Source organism: Dicentrarchus labrax, unplaced genomic scaffold, assembly GCF_905237075.1.
Source record: "Dicentrarchus labrax unplaced genomic scaffold, dlabrax2021, whole genome shotgun sequence".
Classification (NCBI taxonomy): Eukaryota; Metazoa; Chordata; class Actinopteri; family Moronidae; genus Dicentrarchus; species Dicentrarchus labrax.
Window position 1 is genome coordinate 6,555,237 of NW_026136704.1, and position 21,881 is coordinate 6,577,117.

At 41.8% G+C, this 21,881-nt stretch overlaps 2 protein-coding genes across 3 annotated transcripts in view; one reads left to right on the forward strand and one right to left on the reverse strand.

Annotated features, from left to right (window-relative positions):
• Positions 1–17,907, reverse strand: LOC127362259 (A disintegrin and metalloproteinase with thrombospondin motifs 15-like). Its single transcript, XM_051397749.1, has 8 exons — positions 16,612–17,907; positions 14,034–14,166; positions 11,613–11,780; positions 7,655–7,938; positions 7,383–7,560; positions 6,150–6,325; positions 4,953–5,128; positions 1–4,080 (listed from the first exon to the last, which is right to left on the reverse strand). Exons 1-8 carry the CDS (start codon positions 17,581–17,583, stop codon positions 3,303–3,305), a joined length of 2,865 nt encoding a protein of 954 aa, XP_051253709.1. The 5' UTR covers positions 17,584–17,907; the 3' UTR covers positions 1–3,302.
• Positions 17,312–21,881, forward strand: part of LOC127362260 (A disintegrin and metalloproteinase with thrombospondin motifs 8) — a 17,814-nt gene continuing 13,244 nt past the window's right edge. The window contains exon 1 of one of the 2 annotated variants that reach the window (XM_051397751.1): positions 17,312–17,382. Coding sequence is in view for 1 of the 2 variants with exons in the window: in XM_051397750.1 (XP_051253710.1) it covers positions 19,557–20,291 (735 nt within the window). In the remaining variant the exon portion in view is untranslated. Of the gene's footprint in view, positions 17,383–19,077; positions 20,292–21,881 lie in introns of those variants that run through there. The other variant, XM_051397750.1, reaches the window with a different exon arrangement.

The following is a 21,881-nucleotide window of genomic DNA, read 5'->3' on the forward strand; positions in this document are numbered from 1 at the left end:
TTATATTCTTATATATATATATACTTTATTTTATACAGCTAGATGAATGTATACATAGTATACAATACAAAAGACAATAAAAAATAACATTATCTGTACATGATGTGAAAAAAACTGTACAATACCATCTTTTAGATGGTATAATTGGTCCCTCTGAACAAAAACAGGCTGAAAATGAAGAGTGAAATGAGTTTTCTGTTGAAGGACTTGTTGGCATTGTGTCTATCAGTTTAAAGGAAAATTTCACCTTCAAATACAAAAAGTTATCTTTGATTCTGTGATGATTGTCGCATTCCAGGTGTTATCGTTATGATGAAATTGGAAAAGTTTTAATCTCAGAGGTGGTGAAATTCTTTCTGTCAGTTTCATGTGAAATAGTGACTCCAGACAGACATTACAAATCTTAGGGTGTGACAACAAAACTGGACTTTTACCAAATATTTTTAAGACTGCTGCTCCAAATTTTATTCAACTACACATATTTCCAGCTGTGCTGCAGTTTATTCAAAGAAAACAATCCCTTCAAAACAACAAAATGGAATGCCAGGATGGGAAGTAGACCAATGGGTGTTGTGTTTTAGGGTGGATTTTCCCTTTAATTTCAACATGGTGTGTTCATAGACATGATAAGCCTTTTTCTGCTTGTGTATACGGTAGGCTTTACTCAGCAGGAGAATAAGCGTAACACCAGAGCAAATAATCAAACCATATACATTTTGATGCCTGGGACAGTATAGTGATACATGAAACATGATGCAGTATGTCTCCTCATTAAGGGCTAGAGGTGATGAAGCAGCCAAGCAGCAGAAGAACAGAAGACTGCATGCAATGCTAACATAAAAGCATAGCAAACATCAGCATTGTAGAATACTGAAGTTATACTCCAACTGAAATAAAATAAGCATCTTTTGAGCACAAAACGCTCACCTCTTGTGTTCATTTGGCTTTGAGGAACACAACAGCATGACCTGAAAGCATTTAGCAATATCACTGTATTTGTTTATTTGGCTTAACAACGGAGCAACGGAACTACCGATCTGAAGGGTTTCTCAGACAACACCCTAATGTAATCTTCATCGCACTTGCCAACATCTTTTAGGGTTTATTACGAAGCATTATTAATTGCTGTCAAACTTTTGCTTTGCTGATTCCCCTCTTCAGAACAAGCTACCAATGCCATATTTTTTACATTTTCTTTCATTTATTTTGGGATGGTGTTTTGCATAGCTACTTTCAGCATGTGGGAATGTTATGTTATATGTTTACGTCCTTTTATATTTTGTACTACTATGTAGTACTGTTTGCAGCTTTTTACCTTATGCAGCTCTTTTAACCCTGCATATGTCCTGCCATTGTGTTTTATCTTCCTAAGGACTTTGCAGTTTTTACTAGAAAAGTACTCTATGGATAAACCTTTATTATTATTATTGCTAATCAAGAAGATAAATAGACATATTAGTGTCGTATAGATACTCAGTAGAAAAGTGGTCTATGCTGCAGGAGTGGTTTGAGATATTTTCATAGGTCTTTCAAAATAACTTCTATACTTCAGGAAGGAACTAAAAACTTAAATCGTTTTATCAATAAAATATCAGAAAATAATCCAAATCACAATTTCCTGGTGCAAGACGTCTTCAGATTGCTCGCTCTGGCAGACAAACAGTTTAAAATACAAAAAGATTTGCTCTCACATAAAAGGGGAAAAAACAACAAGAACCTCACATTGAGAAACTGGAACCAATGATATTTTTGATTTTGATTATTTCACTCACTCTGCTGCTCATAGTTTCTTCAAAATGAACTGAAGGATTGAATTGTGGAGAATCTAGCTGATCTAACGTAGAGTGTCCGTAATGACAAAAGCTTGAACATGTATATTTGTGTACTTTTACTATATTTGTTCAGCAGCTTAGAATACGCTGAAACGGGCGACCCGGTGGGTTTTAAGAGTTTTTATAAATCCAAAGAACTTCTATAAAACCCAGACCAGGCCTCTAATTGAGAGCTGCTTTTATTTGTCAAAACATGTTGCCACACCAGGCTAGTAAAGGGAACCTGCCTCTGGCCTGCGACCCTATTTTTAATTGAAGTTTTACAGCATATTACTTATTTTCTGTTGCTTTCCTAATCCATTAGTCTGCTGATTATTTTACAGCTTTGTAAGTCTCCGGGCGGTGAGTGTTTGACAGAAACTGAAATCACATTTAGTCATCCCTTTTTGTTGTCAAAAATAACGTTGATGTGTTGTTGTAGCAGACAAAACACTGCAAATTAATTTCAGTAGGACTTTAAGGTGATGACAGTAATGTAAGCAAGCCATGCTTCTGTGCGGTTCAAGCAGAGAGGTGTCTCTTACAGTACTAAGGCTTTTCTGAAGGCTATAATAATTCTTTGGCAACATGGAACAAACAACTGAGCGTTGGTCGGTTTGGTTTACACAGAACGGACACAGATGCATACAAACAGCCTACATTCACTATATAGAATAACGTCTTAGCTCATTCTCCTCTTATACAAAAATACTTTTAGATTTTTGGTCACTAGTAAAATGAACGACTTCTTTGATATTGATCCAATGTATCAAGTGTGTAGGATATATTGTTGACTGTTTTTCATTTTGGAAGGATATAAAGCTTGTAAAGATGATCTGACTGACTGAATGTGTAATTGGCTGCTGCCTTTGATTTTTCTACATCATACAACAGCCGATAGCAGTGAATCAAGGAAAATGGGGAAAAAAAGCTGCTGAAACTGCATGGACCTGCATGAATGATACAGTACTGTGTTTCACATTTCGATTAGTTCTTCAGTGAAAGGAGAAAAATGTCAATTCACAGGTGAGCTGCCGCTGCTGATAACTGCACAGCGTGAGTCTTTACAATGCTCCATCTGTTTGTCCTAGACTTTCATTTCTCTCTGCTTTTGCGATCTCATCCAGTACACATAACTATACCAAGAAACTATGTTTGTGTGCAGATGTGTGATCACCGTCTCTGCATCTTTCTCCTCTGTTACGCTCTGTATATGCTCAGGCATTGTGCCATCTGTCCTGTTAGAGGTAGACTAACCACAAGTCAAACCTGCCTCAGATGGTTTGACAGTTTACAAGAAGACAGCTTTCCATCTTTTCTCTGGTCTAAACAGATTTCTGTCTTTTCAAATAATGGAGGGAGAGACCCTCTCCTTCTCCACTGGCTCTCTTCGGTGTAGCATACGCCCCTTCAGACACAGTCAGCTAAGGTTCATGTCAAATTGTCACTTTGACTGACAAAAATAAGTCCTTGGGCTGTGTCTGTTCTGCTCTAACATGGCTTCAGGTTGCAGAGGTCCAGTTCCTGAGGCTTCCTCCTTCCAGAGCAGTGGTCTCTGGGTAGATTCAGACCATTTTCAGTCATGCAGCGCACTGGTCGCCTTTTAAAGCCCCTTCCACAAGACTTGGAACAGTGAGACCAGGCCCCAACATCCCACACGGGACATGGATCCCCACATGCTCTCACTGCTACAGGCCTGTCAGCATTGTTACAGTCGACTGCAGGACGCCCCTCCATGCTCTGGCACTGCACCAGCCTCTTCTGCAGACCATTCCCACAAGTCACCGTGCATGAATCCCAACTTCCTGTAACCCAGTGACTGACTGGCCTCTTACCCATCACCTGCTTCTTTGCTTCCACCCTATTAATGTCCGCCAAGACGCTATTCTGCGCTGTGTGGCTCCTCTCTTCTTTCCGCAGAGTCTTCTCCTCCTTGCTCTCCTTGGAGATGTAGAATGAGTAGCGCACCCTCGGAGGAGTCATCTTCCCTACAGAGAGCACCTCCACAGTCAGAGGCTCCTGAAGGGGTCTGGTGGCCTGAATAATTTCCACAGATGTGGAGGTGCCACTGTAACGCAGTAAGCTGCCCTTCACCAGCAGGTCACGCTCCACAGCGGACACCACATAGTTGCCGTTCAGCAGGTACTTGCCGTGCCGATTCTTCACTGCTAAGTAGTTTTCATCACTGACCATTCCTCGGTAGCCGCGCTGACGGATGTCAATATTTGAAGCTCCAGTAGGCAGCATCACCACAAAGTTGTAGCCATGACTGAAAAGAAAGTGTGGAGATGTAGCGCATTAATGATGGTTATTCCAAAAGCTTTCAGAATGATGTATGTAAATGTATTTTGTAAACTTAAAGGTGCTTCAAGTAGCATTTTTAAACACCATCACTGCAAAACATTCCAGAAGAGAGTAGATCACAGTGTGCCACTATATTGCCAGAATCTTGTCCAGTCCTTTTGGTTGCCTCTATGAATCTCATATGCATTTTACATCCTCTATCTTTTTGGCCACCAATACATTTAGAAGTGACACTCCAATCTAACCACAATGACTGATATTTGTACATGTGTTTAATACAGAAGATACACTGTGGGAATAAAACTTATTTTGGAGCAGCTTAAAGGTCTTACATTAATTATTAATTAATTAACTTTTTTAGTTTTTGAGCTAAACTAGGCTAAGTATGTCTTGGATTGTAATATCATCAAGTTCCCAGAGCCAAAAGTTTTTGTTTTGAATAACCCCACAAGATCATTTATTTCTATGAATATACCAGGAATCATTTCATAATTATGGGACATGCTAAAAATCAAAATATGATAGGTGTTATCCATTGATGCCTACCTTTAGGCTATATATCTAAACCTTCATTTATAGTGCTGCATTAAGGGGCTACGCTGTACCTATCCTGGCTATGTGCGTAGGCTCCATAGGTACAGTAGCTACAGAGATACCACACTGGGAGAATTAATTAGAGAGCATGGGCTGTTTTTATCTTTGTTTCTGGTGCCAACAACAAGCAGGTTGAAAAAGCTCACTGCAAAGCTTTCATTGTCTAAAGTTAGCCATGACCTGTCCCGGCACTTTAGATGTAACACCAAAGAGTGGTAGAGTATGTGCTAGCATATTACTTACATAGGTTTGGTGAACATCCCTGAGACCTTCTTGCAGCCCTGGTTGTCCCCACCACAAACCCCGCACTTGTCAAACTTCCTGTTAGAGTCCAGCTTGCCATCACAGCCCGCCTTGATGCATTTCCCTTGAACACATACAGCTGAGGTGTCAGGAGAGCAAGGTGTCCCATCCACAACCTGCAGGGTTTGAAACATCACATCATGCCAATCTTTAGTTGGATAAGCAGGAACGACAAAGAGACTAAAGAGCTAGACAGAAATCATTGCCACATAAATGGTCTACCATCTTTACATACTTCAATCTTCCTCTGACTAAACAAACACAATGAACCAAAGAGCTACATCAATACAAAGTCAAAAGTAGCACCAGGGGGATTGTACCGTGTCCTTTAGTGTAAACAAGACTTTGGCTTGCATTGCTGCTACACGCTTACTTCTTCACTGGTTGCATAAATAGTTGCTGACAAGCCACAGCTGTGAAGTGATACCATCCCTGCAATGTTTCGCTTTTTCACCATTACATCCACCCCGCAGCAGCACATACTCTATCTGCTGCAACTAACACATCACCTCTCACTGCTTTGCTGTTGATGGAACTGGCCGTTACTTCTGGCATTGTGGATAAGGGCCAAATCACACCAGGCAGCTACACGCCGAGCCTGAAAACCTCTGTGAGCAGAGAGCTACTCAATATTTCTAACTAAATGTTTCAGCTACACCACCCATGAGGTTTTGACTCATGATGAGGTGTTCAATGACAAGGCATTCAGATTGCATTAGCAAGTACAATAGTTGATACCCATTTAGCTCAGAATTAAGAGAATTCCCTAATGTCATGTCTCAACTTTTCAGACTGATCTAAGTGTGGCAGAACCTGGTTTTTGTTCACAGCAGCATAATGAAAGCTGACCGCATTGCTCTATGTACCGTCTACAGGCAGCAACCACATTTGCACTACAGCTATCAGGCTCAAATCAGCCTCCAGGTGGCTGGGTAATTACGTTTTGCCGATAATATGAAAGCAGTCAATATGTCATTTGCCTAGAACTTTTCAGAACTCATTGGAGTTTCTCTACTTTATTAACTCAGTGTACCCACAGGGTTGTATAATAAATATAATTTGTGCTATTGAACTTTTCAGAGTTTAGAAAAAGTGAGTTGATTAAAACAGATACAATCCGATTGTGTTGCTACATACCTTTGGAGCGAGGACATAGAAGTATCCGGTCCCGTTGGCGCGGCAGATGAGCTTGCATTTGTCCTTGGGAGAGATGCCTGAATATTTGGGAACCCATACCACAGAGGAGCCCAGTCTGTTGGTGTTCAGGTTTAAGCCATTGAACGCCTCACATTGCTCCTCACGGAAACTTTTACCTTGAGAAGTATAAAAAAAAAACAGCCTCAGAATTGATTGACAACTACTTCAACACTGTTGACCTCACAGAATGTGAGTGCAGTTTGCAGTTGGCCATTCATTAAGCCCTGGCACCAGTAGTTACTGTTGCTATGCCTGTCAAGCATTCTGTTGTTGTTTTACAATGATAGCGGTGACAGATTTGCTACCTGAAATTCTAAGTAATTTTCAAAACAAAAAACAATAGCCAGCGACCATCAGTTTTGCCAGATGAAACTGTTGCTAACTAATTATATCAGCTGTAGCTAGCGAACTAATTAAGCTAACCTCAATAGCCTAGTTGCAAACACCAACTCCAGCTCTGACTTTTTAATGTTTCCAGCTGACTCCTATTAAAATGGGAACCCTGTAAAACTCTGCTTGGAGAAAGTAAGGCTATCATAGGTAACTTTGACTGGGGTCAGGTTAATGCTGTTTGTAGGAACAAGGACCCTGCTAACAATTAAGCCATAATTAGACTTTCAGCGAGGGTCTGATAGGGTCAGAATGAAGTAAATTTAATCATCAGAGTCTGTATGTGTAGGCTCTGTGCAGACATCGGTGTACCTCCAATTTGTAACTTTCTGCAAGGCCACGACACTACAAGATGCTGATCTACTGTGCATAAGTGTCCTCCAAGCAGACTCCAGAAAGTAGTATAAACAGAACTACTATGTGGCCATAGTGTCTGCAGCTGTCCGTGTATGTATCCGTATGGGAGGCCTTTAGGCTTACATTAGGGCATATAAGCACACTCGTTAACCCATTGCTTCACATTTTGTTCCCTTTTTTTGGTTAAAAGAAACAGACATCACCATCCAAACTCTATAAATATCAAAGATCTCTCTTACTTCAACTGCATGTACAATGCTATACACATACATGCTTTAACATTCAGACAAAGCCAAAGCTTGACAAGCCTACCATGCCTAGTTACTGATGCTAAGGTATAACTAGACAATCACTGTTTGGAAGAAAGGTTTAGTGAATGCTCATTTACAGTCCTTAATGTGTGTCTTCCTGTGTGAACATGTGTACCTGTTTCAGGACAAGGGTTGAGGTTACAGGAGCGATATTTGATGCGAAGGCCATAGCAGTATTTGCCTCCATTCTCAGGGACGGGGTTGTCACACTCTCTCTTGGCCAGCTGAACTCCTCCACCACAACTACGAGAACAGTCTCCAAATGCACCCCACTTCCCCCAGCGGCCATCCACCTGGGACAAAAGACGCAGGCGCAATGGTACATCAATCTGTGATAAAAAATGACCAAGCAGGACAGGACAGTACTCTCTTTTTGCACTCTCTCACCTTGATGTGCATGGTGCTGTTCTTATCAGCGCAGGCTCCCCGGTAGCAGACCTTGCTGTTGCCACAGCTCGTGCCATCCGCCCAGGGGAAGTGTCGGGTTTGGCAGACCAGCTGGCCACGGGCCTTCCCGGTACACCAAAGCTTGGAGCAGGGCTGCATGTATGGGCAGGGCTTGGAGCCGTGGCCGAAAGCGAGCTCACACTGGCGGTGCAGGCTGTAGCTGGAACCAGGTAGGTTGTCTGAGAGAGACAGCTGCCTTTGAGGCTGGTCCAACAGACAGTCTCCTACACAAATAAACCAACAGCCATTCAAACAATTAGACACATGGATATTAATACTGAGGTAAGATTATGACTAAAAGTGTGGGAATGTTCAAATTTGTATTTACAATAGGGGAGATGACTACTTGTTGGTGTTACTTGATGAACCCACAGAGAATTATCACAAGCTTTGCAGTTTCCCTCAGCTCTGCAGAGTGTTTTGGCATCTTTCAGCTTATTGTTTGTTTTCATGGCCCTCAACTTTACTGCTTAAACTAAGTCTCAGCGCTCTCCTCAACCTCATTTCCAGCAGCTGCAGGCAGCTGTTTCCAGTGCTAACGCTAATAAAAAGCACTTTATGCTACCTGCCAGGCACCAAACAGCGGACAGGTAACACTAGCGACTACCTGGTGAACATTTAGAGCCAGAGCCAGATACTTCCTTCATACATACTGTATCTTTAATCCAGAGGTGACTTCTTTCACAGCAAGTATACTCTTGGTTCCTTATATGCACTTTGTTTGAACCAATTTGTGAGCATCCAATCAAGTTGCAGGAGAGAAGAATTCACCAGACATTACTTTCGTTCACATTTGGTGAGCGTGTTATAACTTGTTTTAGGATGCAAAAAGTTCAGGGCATGGGACTTGACTTGAGACGTGACTTGAGATTTATCTGTATGGAATCAGAACTTAACTGTAGTGACTAGGGGCTTGACTTGGGACTTGAGTGTAAAGATCTCAGACATCCTTTTGACTTGCACAACAGTGACTTGGTCCCACCTCTGCTATTATCTTTCTCATATCAAATGTCGCGGAGAATCAGTTTTTCTCTTTAAATTGCTATGCATTGCAAGGGTGCTCAGGTAAGTTCATGTTAAGATTTTGAAGATTGTGCAAAGCTGTATGACTATAAAACGATGTATTATAGCATTAAAGGAATGTTCAGAAAACATACTGACAGAAGAAACTATTATGCTTGTAGAGAATTATTGCACGGTATGATCAAAGACAGATATTGTTTGGACATATAAATAATGCATGAGCTTAAAACTGCTGGTACTGTTTGTTCAATAACTTTGGCTTCAGTCTGTACAAGAGAAGCCTTAGCTCTATATGACACAGTGCAGGCACCGGCTTATGTTTAGATTAAGCAAATGACTCATGTAGAAAAGACAGTAGTTTTAGCTCTGGAGTGTTAAACTTAGCACACGCTCATTTGCAGTAAGTGGGCAGGTCGAGGGGAGGTAATAAATTGGTGTCTTTAATTCTGTCTATTACACAGAATCCACTTAGACTCACTTATGGGAGTTTACACACAGACAGAAAAAGACTTGGCATAAAGGAGCTACTGAGGGGAAAAAGCTGAATGATGTATATATACACTTATTAATTGAATGTGGATTCTGTATATCATCATCTGCATATGAAATAACATCACAAGGAAAAATACTTCCTCTGATACACTTCAGATATGTTCAGTTTCTTTCTTGTGTAATAATAACTGCGATGCAGTTTCAAGTATCACTCTGCCAAAGAAATGTTTTACATTTCCTCATTTCTTGTCGATGCATTGTGGTTCATTGAGGCTAATGGGAATCTGGTACCTGCCAGTTTTACTATGGATGTCCTTTTCTAACTTAACTCATCCACTGTTCTACAGTAGATGCTGTATATCCTGATGTGACATCAAAATACAGACTTTTCCCAGATATATTATATTACATTAGCAATGTCTTTTTTTGAGCTCTGACCAGCAGTCAACATAAGCCACTCAGTTAGTTTGTCAGTCTCAAGCACTTTCCAAAGCTTATCGTTACAACAGGATTTCAAGCCCAGGATCTAAAATTCTGATCCCATCTAAGGTAGTTTGGGTGTAGTTTTAATGCGCTTTCATGACTTCACCATGAACTTGTCTCTATGTTTTTTGTGCTTTTTCTTCCATATATCTACCAACTGTTGTACAGGTGTTCATTAACCAAAATGTTTCTTGCTACATTAATCTTTTTTGCCACTTAATGATGAATGAGATAAAAATCACATGGTTGAAATATTGTGGCCTTGGTGTGGCTTGTATGTTATCTAACTATTGCCTGTTTCCACATCCAACATGCACAGAGCAGCATTAGCAGTCATTTGAAATTGTTTTTCTTGGCCGCCTGTTGAATGTAAGTCTGCTGTCTGTCTGTTTTGGTCATCATCAACTCCTAAAGGGGAAATCATTCTCTTAAGCTGCTAAATGCTCCAATATGTTCACCATCTAGTTGCTAACTGTGTCTGTCTGCTGTTTGGTGCTGGGCAGGTAGAGTACAGTTGGTTCACCAAAGCTTTTTCACTGAAAACAGCTGCATGCTGCTGCTGGAAACAAGGTTGATGAGAGCCATGAGACTGAACAAAAACAAAGGCAACGTTCACAGTGCAGGCTTAAGTGGGCCAAATCCGATTGTTTTGCTCTTATGTGAGTAGTTTTTCATGACAGTGTGAATAGCACAAATCACATGGAAACTGCTTTTTTCAGTTCAGTTTTCAGTTTGGGCCACTTTCATATGAGGCCCACATCAGATCAGGTCTGTTTTTTTGCATCGTGACCTCGGTGTGAACAGTCATATCAGGATTTGTGACTTTTACGTCACTCTAGAACGGCATTTGCCTCAATTCTGCGCTGGTGGGAGTCATTCAGCTGCGATGGAGGTAGTCAGTGGAGGGACAAGGAGGGATTTGGAGTGACACTTGAGGGATTGTAATGTAGCTGGTCTGTCTTTGCTCAGACTCCACATCCACACACACACCTCCGTACAGAAGTAGCAGCCATAGCTCCACAAAAAGCCATAATTTAAAATGTGTCTCTCTTTCTCCTCGTCCTTGTCAATATCCATATCATCTGCTCACAAATTTGCTGGCTTTCAGTGTGTGACGTTGTATGATGTGTTGCAGTGACCAGTTCACACTGGAATCTCATATGGGCCACATTTAAAAAGTAATGTGAACAGCCATTAATCAATCCGATCAGAGCAATAAATCAGAATTGGGTGAGGAGGCTTGCAGTGTGAACATAAATGTTGCAGGGCTGTTAAACCAAAACAACGAGCTCAAAGATGGTAAAACCTTCTGTAGCGCTGAGAGGAACTGCAGTCAGGTGACTGTTCTCTGTGGATTCATCCCTACAAGTGACCCATTTAACATTACACACAGGGACTCGATCCATTGTTCATGTGAAGATATTAATTAGTGCAGCTTTAAGTCAGCCTTTTTTTAATTTAAGTAAGTCTTCATTGTTGATTGTTTTCCTTGTCAACTTAGACATGATGTTAGTTTTGTTGATATTATTCTGGTATTCTGAGTTGCTATTGACTTTCACTGTGTTATTTATTGTTGAAGTGTGTTGACTCATGAGACACGCACCTTAGCCATTATTTAAAAAAATCTATTTCATCCAAATAGATAAGTAAAAAACATATTTTTTGGGCTTTAATCTGTCAGAGTCAAACTAAAAAATAATAATAAACTAATATATTGTATAATATACTATAATATTTGACACGTGTGATCACTTCCAAGTCGAAGCTGAAATTGAACTTACCAATTGAACCATGACAAAATAGAGCCAAGGTCTGTTTTCTGTGGGTACAATTAGATTACAACCAGCTGAGACCATGAAGCCTTGTCGTCCAGGCACACATACAGGAAGTGTTTACTTACCATGACCTCTGTCCAGGAACTCAGTAATGATGGCTGCGCTGCACACAGACCAGGGCCTGCTCCTGTCGATCTGAATCAGTGTGGGCGACATCATGTGGTTGTCCTTTAGTTTCCCAAATACATCCTCGCATGCTTTCACATTGTCGTGGGGCATGTTGAAGACGTGTCCTGTGGGAGGGGGTGGGGTGGGAAGAGAGACAGAAGGTCACGTCTTTGTTAAAGTCAAGTAGTTCTATTTTCAATCGTCCCATGATTTATAACATGATAAAAAGCTAGCAGTACAGTGAAGTTTCTGTGGCGACGACAGTGAAATATGAAAATATTAGCACAACGAGAGACTTTACATGTATGTATAAGGCAAAGCAAACTCAACTTGGACTGATCTGAGGCTGATGTCATAGCAGACAGGAATGCCGTTATGCATGGGAATATTCAGCGTGGCATACGTCCATGTTCTGACAGGGGAATTTAGTTCCCAAGGAAATCATTTCATTCCCTAAATACGAACATGTAGTCCTTTCCAAAAGAAAAAAAGAAAACATAAACTGTGTTTCAGCGTTTGAGACTTAATTACTTAACATACATAAGCACAGTGTAAACCAATGCCTCTCTTGGGGCCTCACTTGTACATCTGGTCTCCAGCATGTGTTTTTCAAAGCCTTCTCAACCACTGATTATTGAAAATGTGAAAAAAATACTGTTACTTGCATTATTAATAGGATTAGCCTTAACTAGAGAGATTTAGGAGTGTCAAAGTATATTATATGCCATTTAATACCACTCATTAAATTGCATCAAAAAAGCTTCAGCTTCTTTTCCATTTTCACATTTGACTGAATAAAACAGGTCATTTCCAGCTGCAGTAAGGAGGAGTGGGGGTAAAACTGCATGTATAATATCTAAATTACAGATATTAGAGGAATAGAGAAAGAATGTGTCGCTGTAGATTCTTCCTGTTTATCCAAACAACCCTGGACACTGGTCATCAAACTTCTACACTGAGTATAAATTCAGAATTCATTCTGGTTCATGAAATATCATCTCTGTGGTCCATCCAACACCCCCCAACACACACACACACACACACACACACACACACACACACACACACACACACACACACACACACAGATATGCATAATATGGTACCATCTGACTTTTTTTACTTTAGGTACTATTCATTCAAATCGATGTAAATTGATTTAAAATTAAATATATGTGTTAAATTAATGTATATTGATTTTTTTTTTTAAACAAATAGAAAAGAACAAATGAATAGTCAGCCAGCCACTTTTGACTGTCCATCACTCTCTGACCCCAATATGACCCCAGGCGCCACTGGGTCTAGCTTGGAAACAACAGCATGTAGACCACACTTACCATGGAATATTAATGTCAATCAGTACTTGGTTTCATGTCTGTGGTTTAAGTAAGAAGCTGGAGCTGGGGCGTGGTTAACCTAGCGTAGTACATAGCTGTAAACAGCGAGCCTGGCTCTGTCCAAAGTTACTTTTTTTTCTTTTATCCAACTGATCAGTTACCAATGTCGCATGTCCGGATGTAGAGATTTGTTGTGAGATACAGTCAGTGAGCATCATGTTTGCTTTGATCTCTGACTGTCTGGAACCAAACCTGGCAACCTCACCCTGACGAGAAGACATTGGGAATCTATGCATAGTTATGACATGTTGCTGTTGTTTGCCAGGAAATGCTTATGGGATATTACTTGCCCTAAAACCACAAATAGTTAATAGTTGTTTTTACATTCTCTTTCTTTACAAGTTGAACAAGAAGGATACAACACAGTTATTCAGCTTTAGAGGTGTTGGCAGGCTACTTTTTGAACTTTGGATAAAACTAGCTGTTCTCCCCCTCTTTCAGTCTTTATGCTAAGCATGCCAGTCTTATCCTTTTTCTTTGCTTGCATTCTCCTTTTCACGAAAGCATCACAGACTAGCTGGAATAAAGATAAATGTACATTTGTTAGTACAATGTTATCATATTATTATTATTATAGTGAACTTTCACGTGCAGATGTAATGTTGAACATGCATTCATTTCAACCCGGAGAGCTGCTGGTTTTGATTGTAATGAGGGACTGATCTGCAAACAGAACATCGCAATTAAATAGCTGGTGCAGTGCTCTGGGACCAGGACTGAAAACTCCACAGCCACATAGATCATCATGAAAGTTGCAAAGCCCTCTGGCCAGACCAGTTTCCACACTGATTATGCGCATATACGTCTGTCAAACCTGACAGCAGAATTCCTTTGACATTTAAAGTTAAGGTTATATGCATCTCTTGCCCTGAGCATATCTCACTCTGAGGCAAATGTGCATTAGCATTAATATAAAATGCACACTCTGCTGATGAACAACATCTTCCCAACATTTTACAAATAGCGGGCCAACTTTCTTACCAAGTTCATGGGCAGTTGTGAAGGCTGAGGGCAAGCCATCATCTTCAATGACAGAGCAGCTCCTCTTTGGGTCACACATGGTCCCAACGTCAGCCATCCCCAGCGTATCGCAGGTTGTGGACCCGCAAAGATCCTGGTGACACAGGGACAAATGTGTTATCTGTGAAAAGCCTTTCTCTTTATTCTTACAGGAAGCATGAAAAATCAGATAAGACTCAAGTTATGTTCCAAACATGGTTTGTGTGGCTGTGCCGTGAGCTACAGAATGAACAGACCATGAAGAGGGCTAATACAAAGCACATGCGACTCTGGTTTGCTTATTGCTGCTCTGTTCTTAAAATATATTGAAACAGAGGGTCAGGGGAGATAGCCCACCACGAATTTCCTCTTGGTGTTTAGTTAAAGAGTTAAGAAGGGACTTTGGGGGGACTAGATGAGTCCCACCTGCGGCACACAGCCCAGGGAAAAGTAAAACCACGTCAACTCCACCACAGTCTCTTCTTAACATGTTTACATTCGCTTACAACTCTGCTTACAACTCTATGGCTATGTTCTCTTTCCTCTATGTTGTGCCCCATTTTGGTTAGCTGTCTGTATCTAACTGGGTCAGACATACAGTCCACAACCAACTTTGCCCCCAACATCTCTGCCAGTTTTGTGTCATGGGTTTATCTTAATAGCCATGCTAACAGCTAACTGCTGCATAGATTTCCCCTGACTTTTCCTCTGGGGCCACCACCAGTTTTTTATTGAAATGTTAACTGTTGTAACTGTTGGATGGATTGCCATGATATTTGGTACATTGATGTACCACAGGATAAATCTGTCATAGCTTTGGTGACCAGTGTGTAAGAATTAGTAGCATCAGATTGCAACTCCCTCACTTCACCCCGTAAAAGCATGAAAGTCTCTGTGGAAGGCAAGTCGATGTAAAAAGCTAATTCCTAGGTAACAAAAACTAAATTATTATTATATTCAGGTGTTTATACACTAATGAAAACATAACTATGGATATTATATTCTATTTCGGCCAATACATCATCCTAAATGTTACACACTGGACCTTTTTTGGGCCTTAAACTTTTTGTCAAAGCTAATGTCATTCCCAACTTCTTTATTGCTAATTAGCAAATGTTGGTAACACACTAAGTAATAAAATGGTGAACATGGTAGACATCATCATCAGCAAATATGTTAGTATAGTAATTTTGAGCATGCTAGCATGCTGGCATTAGCATTTAGGTCAAAGGACCATTGTGCCTATGTACAGTCTCACAAGCTGCTAGTTTGGCTGTAGACTTGTAGTCTTGTTATTTAACATTACAGAAAAAGTTATGAGCCTTTTCCTGCTGGAACAATGAATTATTATTGTAAATGGCTGTGACTCATTGGTTATCAGGAAGATTAGTTGCCTAGTTCTGTCCCAAGGAGAGGTTCTGGAGAGGTTATTGTCTCAGTTTTAATGTTTCTGGTCAGGAATTATGTTTTAGTATATCAAAATGACTTTCCTGTGCTTTTATAGTGATCTAAGAAAATATAAACACATAGTGGAGGATGAACCTGTTAACCCGAGGTTACAGTGAAGCCCAGCAGTGCCAGAAGCACCCTCTGCCAGCCATGTGTATTCCACTTGCTCTCCATAACCTATTACAAGATTTTTCCCATCGCAGCAGCTGCACTCATTGTGCCCTACAAGGACAACAACACTGGACCTGGACCTTCCTACATATAATTACCCTACGTTTAAATAAGGCATCTTTCCCGGCACTGTGGGTGATTCTTCACTCGTTTTGACCTTGGAAGTGTTTTTGTATGTTGCTATGCAGTGAAGGAGAGAGGCTGTGTATCAGATGGCCAGCCAGAGCCAAACTGGACCTAATGGAAAGCAGGCAACGACAACCAGGGGAGCCAGAGAGAAGTTAGTGACTGTGGAGAAAGATTTAGTAGTCAGTGGTCACAGCTCTGGTGGCCACATGGGATTATCTGACAGCTGGGATCAGGCTGAAACCTTGAAATAGTGCCATTTACATCACTTTGAATGAATGAAGAAGGAATTTGTATTCTAATAGGATTCTTTAAAAAACTTCCTGATCATTATAAAGGTTCCTTATATTAGTAGATAGTGGCCCAGTTCTTATTCCATACAAGCAGACGGAGGTGAGGTCTTTCATGGAAAGAACTGGCTCAGTTGCTCCTTTCCAGTGACTCACTGGACTAAACTAAGGGGACTTGCAGAGCTGTGCAGTTGACAGGCTGCACCAACACACAAGTTCATGCAAGATTAGCACAAAATGACTACAAAGAGATGCAAAAACAGAGAGGACTACAAACAGCATCACTGAGTCGTCTTTTGTGTCACTGAGAGTCTGAGAGTTCTGGTTCACCTGCAGATTATTACTGAAAGAATAGTTGTGTTTTATCTCTTTCAGTCTGGTTGTCTTTCACTTATGTAAAGGGGGGAGGGGGCTGTGCGTGCCAGGGGTCTCTTGCTTATGAGACAGTGGGCAAGTTGTCTATGAATGCAGCATTGTAATGCATTACAGCTGTGTTTGATGCAGCTCACTCCTCTCCTGCTTACCTGTTTAGTGAACAGTATGGCAGTGTCCCAGTACTCTGGGTGCTTGTCGCTGTGTTTATTCAACTTCTTCTGCCAGGAGCAGAAGTTGCGCAGAGTCAGGGCTGCATTACTGGAAACCTTAGGTCCCTTGTCAGCTTCATTTATCGCCATGAAACCCACCACCACTATGTTTATGGAGTTGAGGATGCTGGGGTGCTTGTAAAGCCTGGCTGCTACTGACATCAGGGTCAAGAGGTAATGCTTCAGGTCATCCCCGTGAAATGCAGCCATAGATTCATCTGCCACCACCAGCACCTCCACAAACCTGGGGATGGAGGCAAACCTCTTGGACCTCCCCAAGGTTTTCAACACAGTTTCAGTTAAGCCATCAATCTCCAATTCGCCCATGTGCTTGTATTTCTCCAGGGAGATGTTGAAGTTGGTGTCAGGTGTAACTCCGCACCTGCTGGTGAGGTTGCCGGCTGAGTGCGCAGCGCGTCTCCGGCGGCGGATGACATGCGTCCTGTCGAAAGAGTTTCCAAATCCAGACGCAGCTGCTCCGTCTTCAGTCCTGGTCTGGCTGATGAAATACTCCATGCCATTATAGGAGAACCCCCCGTGGAGACCTTTACACAGGCTGAGCGCAGCGAAGGAGTCCGGGTCTGAGTTGACATCGCCGGAGTAGAAGCAGTCCCTGAGGTCAGCGGGTGCGGAGCCGTTGGATGCTGTGGAGCCGCTCTCCGGCGGCAAGCTGCCCGGTGCAATGAAACTAGAGTCCGGCGTGAGGTGGAGGTAAAATTCCTGTTTGAATGCATTCAGTCTAAAAACAATCTGCCTTTCATTCATCTGCTCCGCGCGCCGGTGCAGATGCTTTTCATGCTTTTGCTGATCCACGCGAACAGGTATGCAGAAATCCACCTCCATGCAATATGTTAGTTTCAGATAAAGTAATAATTTGGTAAAAATGATCAAAGAACTAATGAGTGCAGCCATCTCTGCTCCTGTTTAGTAAAGCCCACGCTGTAATTCGGCTACGGTGCGTTTGCAGTGGAGGCAGTGGAGAAGTTGTGCGCAATGGCACGAAGCGCCTCAGCCTTGTGCGTCCTCAGAAAACTAAGCACCCGCGCTGCCTTTCAGCTTCATTCCCATCCTGCACCGTTTCCACTCTGGCCACCAACTTCTCTGAGCTGCTGAGCTTTAAAGTGGCGCACAAACACCGAAGATCACTTTCAAGTGAAATCTGGGTACGTGCGCAAGAGAGAGCTCATTGGTCATGCGTCTCGGGTTGTGCTGCAGACCGCAGCCACTTGTAACTCTCCAAATATTATTGTTGCTGTACAGCATGTGTGACAGGAGCTGGAGCATCAGCCCCCCTCCTCCCACCGCCCAGAGTCACTGCGAAGCGGACAGACAGGGAGCAAACAGAGACTGATTTAATTTATTTCAAACTAATGTAATAACCTTCAAACAGTTCACATATATGATATGATATTACATTTCTGCACAATTCCTCCTAAAATCTCGCCATTTCCATTTCTGTGTATTCATTTCAATGTATTTTTCCATAAAATGTTTATTAAAAACAAGTTTAATGAATGAAGAAAACATAAAAGATCCATTACTGACAACTAAACAATTTACACATTTCTATTCCTCTGCATATCCTCACGGTTAAGAAAAAGTGTAAACAGCAAAGTGAAACGCTGGCAAAGAGCGCCACCTGTTTGCACCTGAAGTCCACCGGAGCTTCAGTGAGTCTCAGCGCCCGAACAAGTCTGTTGTGGTGTGGCGCCATCTGGTGGTTAGCGTCCTAAACGGCACCCTTTAGGGACCATTTTTATTGTTTCAAGTGCTGGCATTCTCCAGGCAAACAGTCTTAATAAAGTGATTTACATGGTGCCTGGCAGAACATGTGTTTAGTCTTGTAATACAAGAGAAAGCCTTTTAGAAAAAAACTATTTAGCGTCATGAAGAAAATGTTTTTAGACGCAGCATTTATGGTGCTGGAAAGAAATATTCATGAATAAAACAAATGTTTAAAATCTGCAGCACTAAACGGAATTCTAAAATAGGACATATTGGGTACATTGTTTTAACATTTTAAGTAAAGATATCATTTATTACAGTCATTTATTAAAGGAATATTGTTCTTTTGGTAAAGAAGGATAAATAGTTGCTTGATCTTAATATTTAGGAAAATATCTACAGAACACACATGGTGCATAAACACGTGATTAAATAATAATAATCTTCCCATAACTCTACTGATGTGATTAAACATTTCTCAGTGTCCAAGGTGGCTGTCAGTTCCAAGCACACACAGTGCCTTTCTCTGTCCAGCTGGGGTCTTTTGTGCGGGGATAAAGCAGATCGGCCTTGTGGGGGGCTCCGGACTCTGTGGGGGCCTGCCACTCACACACGGCTCCGAAATAACTCGAGTAGCGGACTTCCAGCTATGCGTAGTATAGATGTCCTGCCGCTGCCATATAGCACGCTGGGTTAATAATAGGAGCACGGTTGTCAAGCTATTTCAGAAGGGGGGAGTGTCGGCCTATTCTCATTGGATCCGTTTTATCCGCGAGTATCTCATGAAGTGCGAGTGGGAGGAGAATTTCCAGCAACGGAGGATATCAAAAATAAACCCCCTCATGTCCAAGGAAGAGCAGAAAGTATAAATACCCCCGATGTGTCCGGACTGCAGCGGTGCTGGTGAGTGGTACAACAAGACTTAGCCTGGTTAGGGAATTATAAACGACAACTCAGACAGACTGAAATGAAATACCAGACATACTTTGACCAAGACTGATTTAACAGCACTGGGAAACACTTTTAATTTGAAAAGATCTCTGATTTCAGAAGATACTCTTTCGATTGGAGAAGACGCGCCGCTTACCAGAGATAAAGGACATACATTTGAATAAATTCTTTATTTTTTCCGCTCTTGAGTGCAATTTCCATTGCAGAAGATGTGTTCCACTGTGTGTTTGATCTTTTTACTCCTGTGCGTAATGAACGCGGCACTTTCCACTCCATTTGAATCAGAGGATATTGTACCTGTTCGGATAAACGGCAGAATCAGCGGTCGTTTTTGGAAAAGAAGCGAGGAGCAGCCGAGATTTACCCTCAGTGCATTTGGCAAGGACATGACTCTAAATCTCATCCCAGATACAAGCTTCATCTCGCCCTCCTTCACCATACAGCGCATCAAAGCCAGAGATGTTGGCGCTTTACGCAGCGCTTCAGATGTCCAACCTGTAGCGGATCTCCAGAGTGTCATGAACCAGACAGAGGAGAGTGAAGGGCAGCTTAGGAGCTGCTTTTACTCGGGGAACGTAGATCAAGATCAACACTCAGTTGTGTCTGTCAGCTTGTGCTCCGGCATCTTTGGCTCCTTCATAACGGAGGGGAAAGAATACTTAATTGAGCCCAAACTTCGTGGCGGTCTGGGGCCAGACTCTGCGGAGCAGCTGCATGTCATCAAAAGGAGGACATTCACCAAAAGCAACGGTGTTCCCCTCCTGTTTGATCACGCTGCGGTGGAGAGCCGAGCGGAGAAGCACAATGAGGAAAGTTTTACGCACGGCGACAGTGACGCACGGAGGGAACCTCGCCGGAGACGCTTTGTTTCCGCGCCACGGTTCATAGAGACCCTGGTGGTAGCAGACTCAACAATGACCCACTTCTATGGAGATGAAATAAAGGTCAGACATGATGAACTCATTCTTTCCTGCACACACTGTTGATAGGAACATAAACGAACCATAGTTTAATTTAGCAGATTACACTGTGCCATAAACAAACATACTGAAGACGTCATCTTTTCCCCTTTATTTCCCCATCCTGTTTGCGAGGATTCATAGCCATAGAAACACAGTGGCAGGGATTTGTTTTTCTGTGCTGCTTCATTAAACATGTTTTGGCAATGAGGGAGGTTGGGAGGGAATCGGTGGGCTCCCTGTTTTCCACAGACTAAGAAAGAGGTCAGGCAAGAGAAATGCAAGCAATGTTGAAGCGCATTCCTCAGTACTTGGTCACGATTTGGCAGCAGAGCCTCAGCATCATCCAGGGAAGATTCACCAGGCTTACTATATCTGTTCTATATCTGTCTTTACTCAGTATCAAAAATTAATTAAATGAACCATTTCCTGCTGCACACGATATAAAACATCCGATATTTCATTTGCATTTAATGGATGGTGATATTCATAAAAAACTCCTGAGATCATCATCCCGTTTCAATCTAGAGCAAAACTAAAGACCCATTAAGACAAAAGTAGGACAATCCCTGATCCTGCCACAATTTGGACCAGCCAAATTCTTGTCTGTTTGTACTTAACAAGCTCCTCAGCTGCCAAACCCCTCCGCCTTATCCCACAGTAAGTAAGCAAGTAAAGGCAACCAGGCATCAGGGTCAGTTTAGACTGATAATCTGGCTTTATATTGGCTTTTCATGATTTCAAATGTGTTCTATGAGCAGGGGCGGTTTTAGTTATTTGGTGTCCCAGGCAAAAATCAATATGTGGCTATGTGGGTGTGTGTACAGCACATGTGGAAAAACTTTTTTAAGCGGGAACATCATCCCGCCCTAGAAAAAGTGATTTCAGAAAGCCTGGTGGAAGACTTTACAATATCATGGCACAATCCCCCGCATTCATATTGATTTACCAGCCCTCCACTAAAACACAACACCATGACAGCACTGTGGAAAACCTTGCCCATCCCTACCTCCCATGACACAATCATGGATAGTGAACAAAAAATATTTGGAGGCAGCTCTTTATGGTAGAAGAAGACAGTGGGGTGTGAGTGTGTCCAACACATTTTTGCAATTTTCAAACTCATTCGAAACCCTGGACCAATAATGTACATTTCTAGTGAGAGAAATACAGGTGGTGTCAGACGTCTATAATGACCAATCCCATCTGCTCCTCTCATCCCCTTTAAAGGCAGCAGACAGTTTATTGGGCTGGGAGGAGACTCCAGGCTTACTTCATGGAAGAAAGAACTGTTCCTGTCCAGCAAGGCACAGATTCTGTAGAAAGCAACACAGATATGAATATACAGCACCCCAAATATTATCATACAGCTTTCAGTGTTTCTAGGGGCTAAAGATGTCACTTTTTGAGTTAAAGGTCAACTTTAGGCAGCACAAAAAATTCTCAGTGTAAGTAACGATGCACACAGTTATTTTAGGAGTTAATTGAATCTGTGCCCTTTGGTTATATGGTTGCATAGCAACTTGTAGTGCAGTAAACTTTGTTTATATTCAGCTGTTACCTTTATTTTTGTTC

What these genes read in the sequence shown, in the direction of transcription:
- LOC127362259 (XM_051397749.1), bottom strand. Translation starts at nt 17,583, where the DNA reads ATGGCTGCACTCATTAGTTCTTTGATCATTTTTACCAAATTATTACTT. An exon ending in TCTATGTCCTCGCTCCAAAG is followed by an intron (nt 5,129 to 6,149) that starts GTATGTAGCAAC and finishes CAAACCCTGCAG; the next exon opens with GTTGTGGATGGGACACCTTG. An exon ending in GGGATGTTCACCAAACCTAT is followed by an intron (nt 4,081 to 4,952) that starts GTAAGTAATATG and finishes CTTTCTTTTCAG; the next exon opens with TCATGGCTACAACTTTGTGG.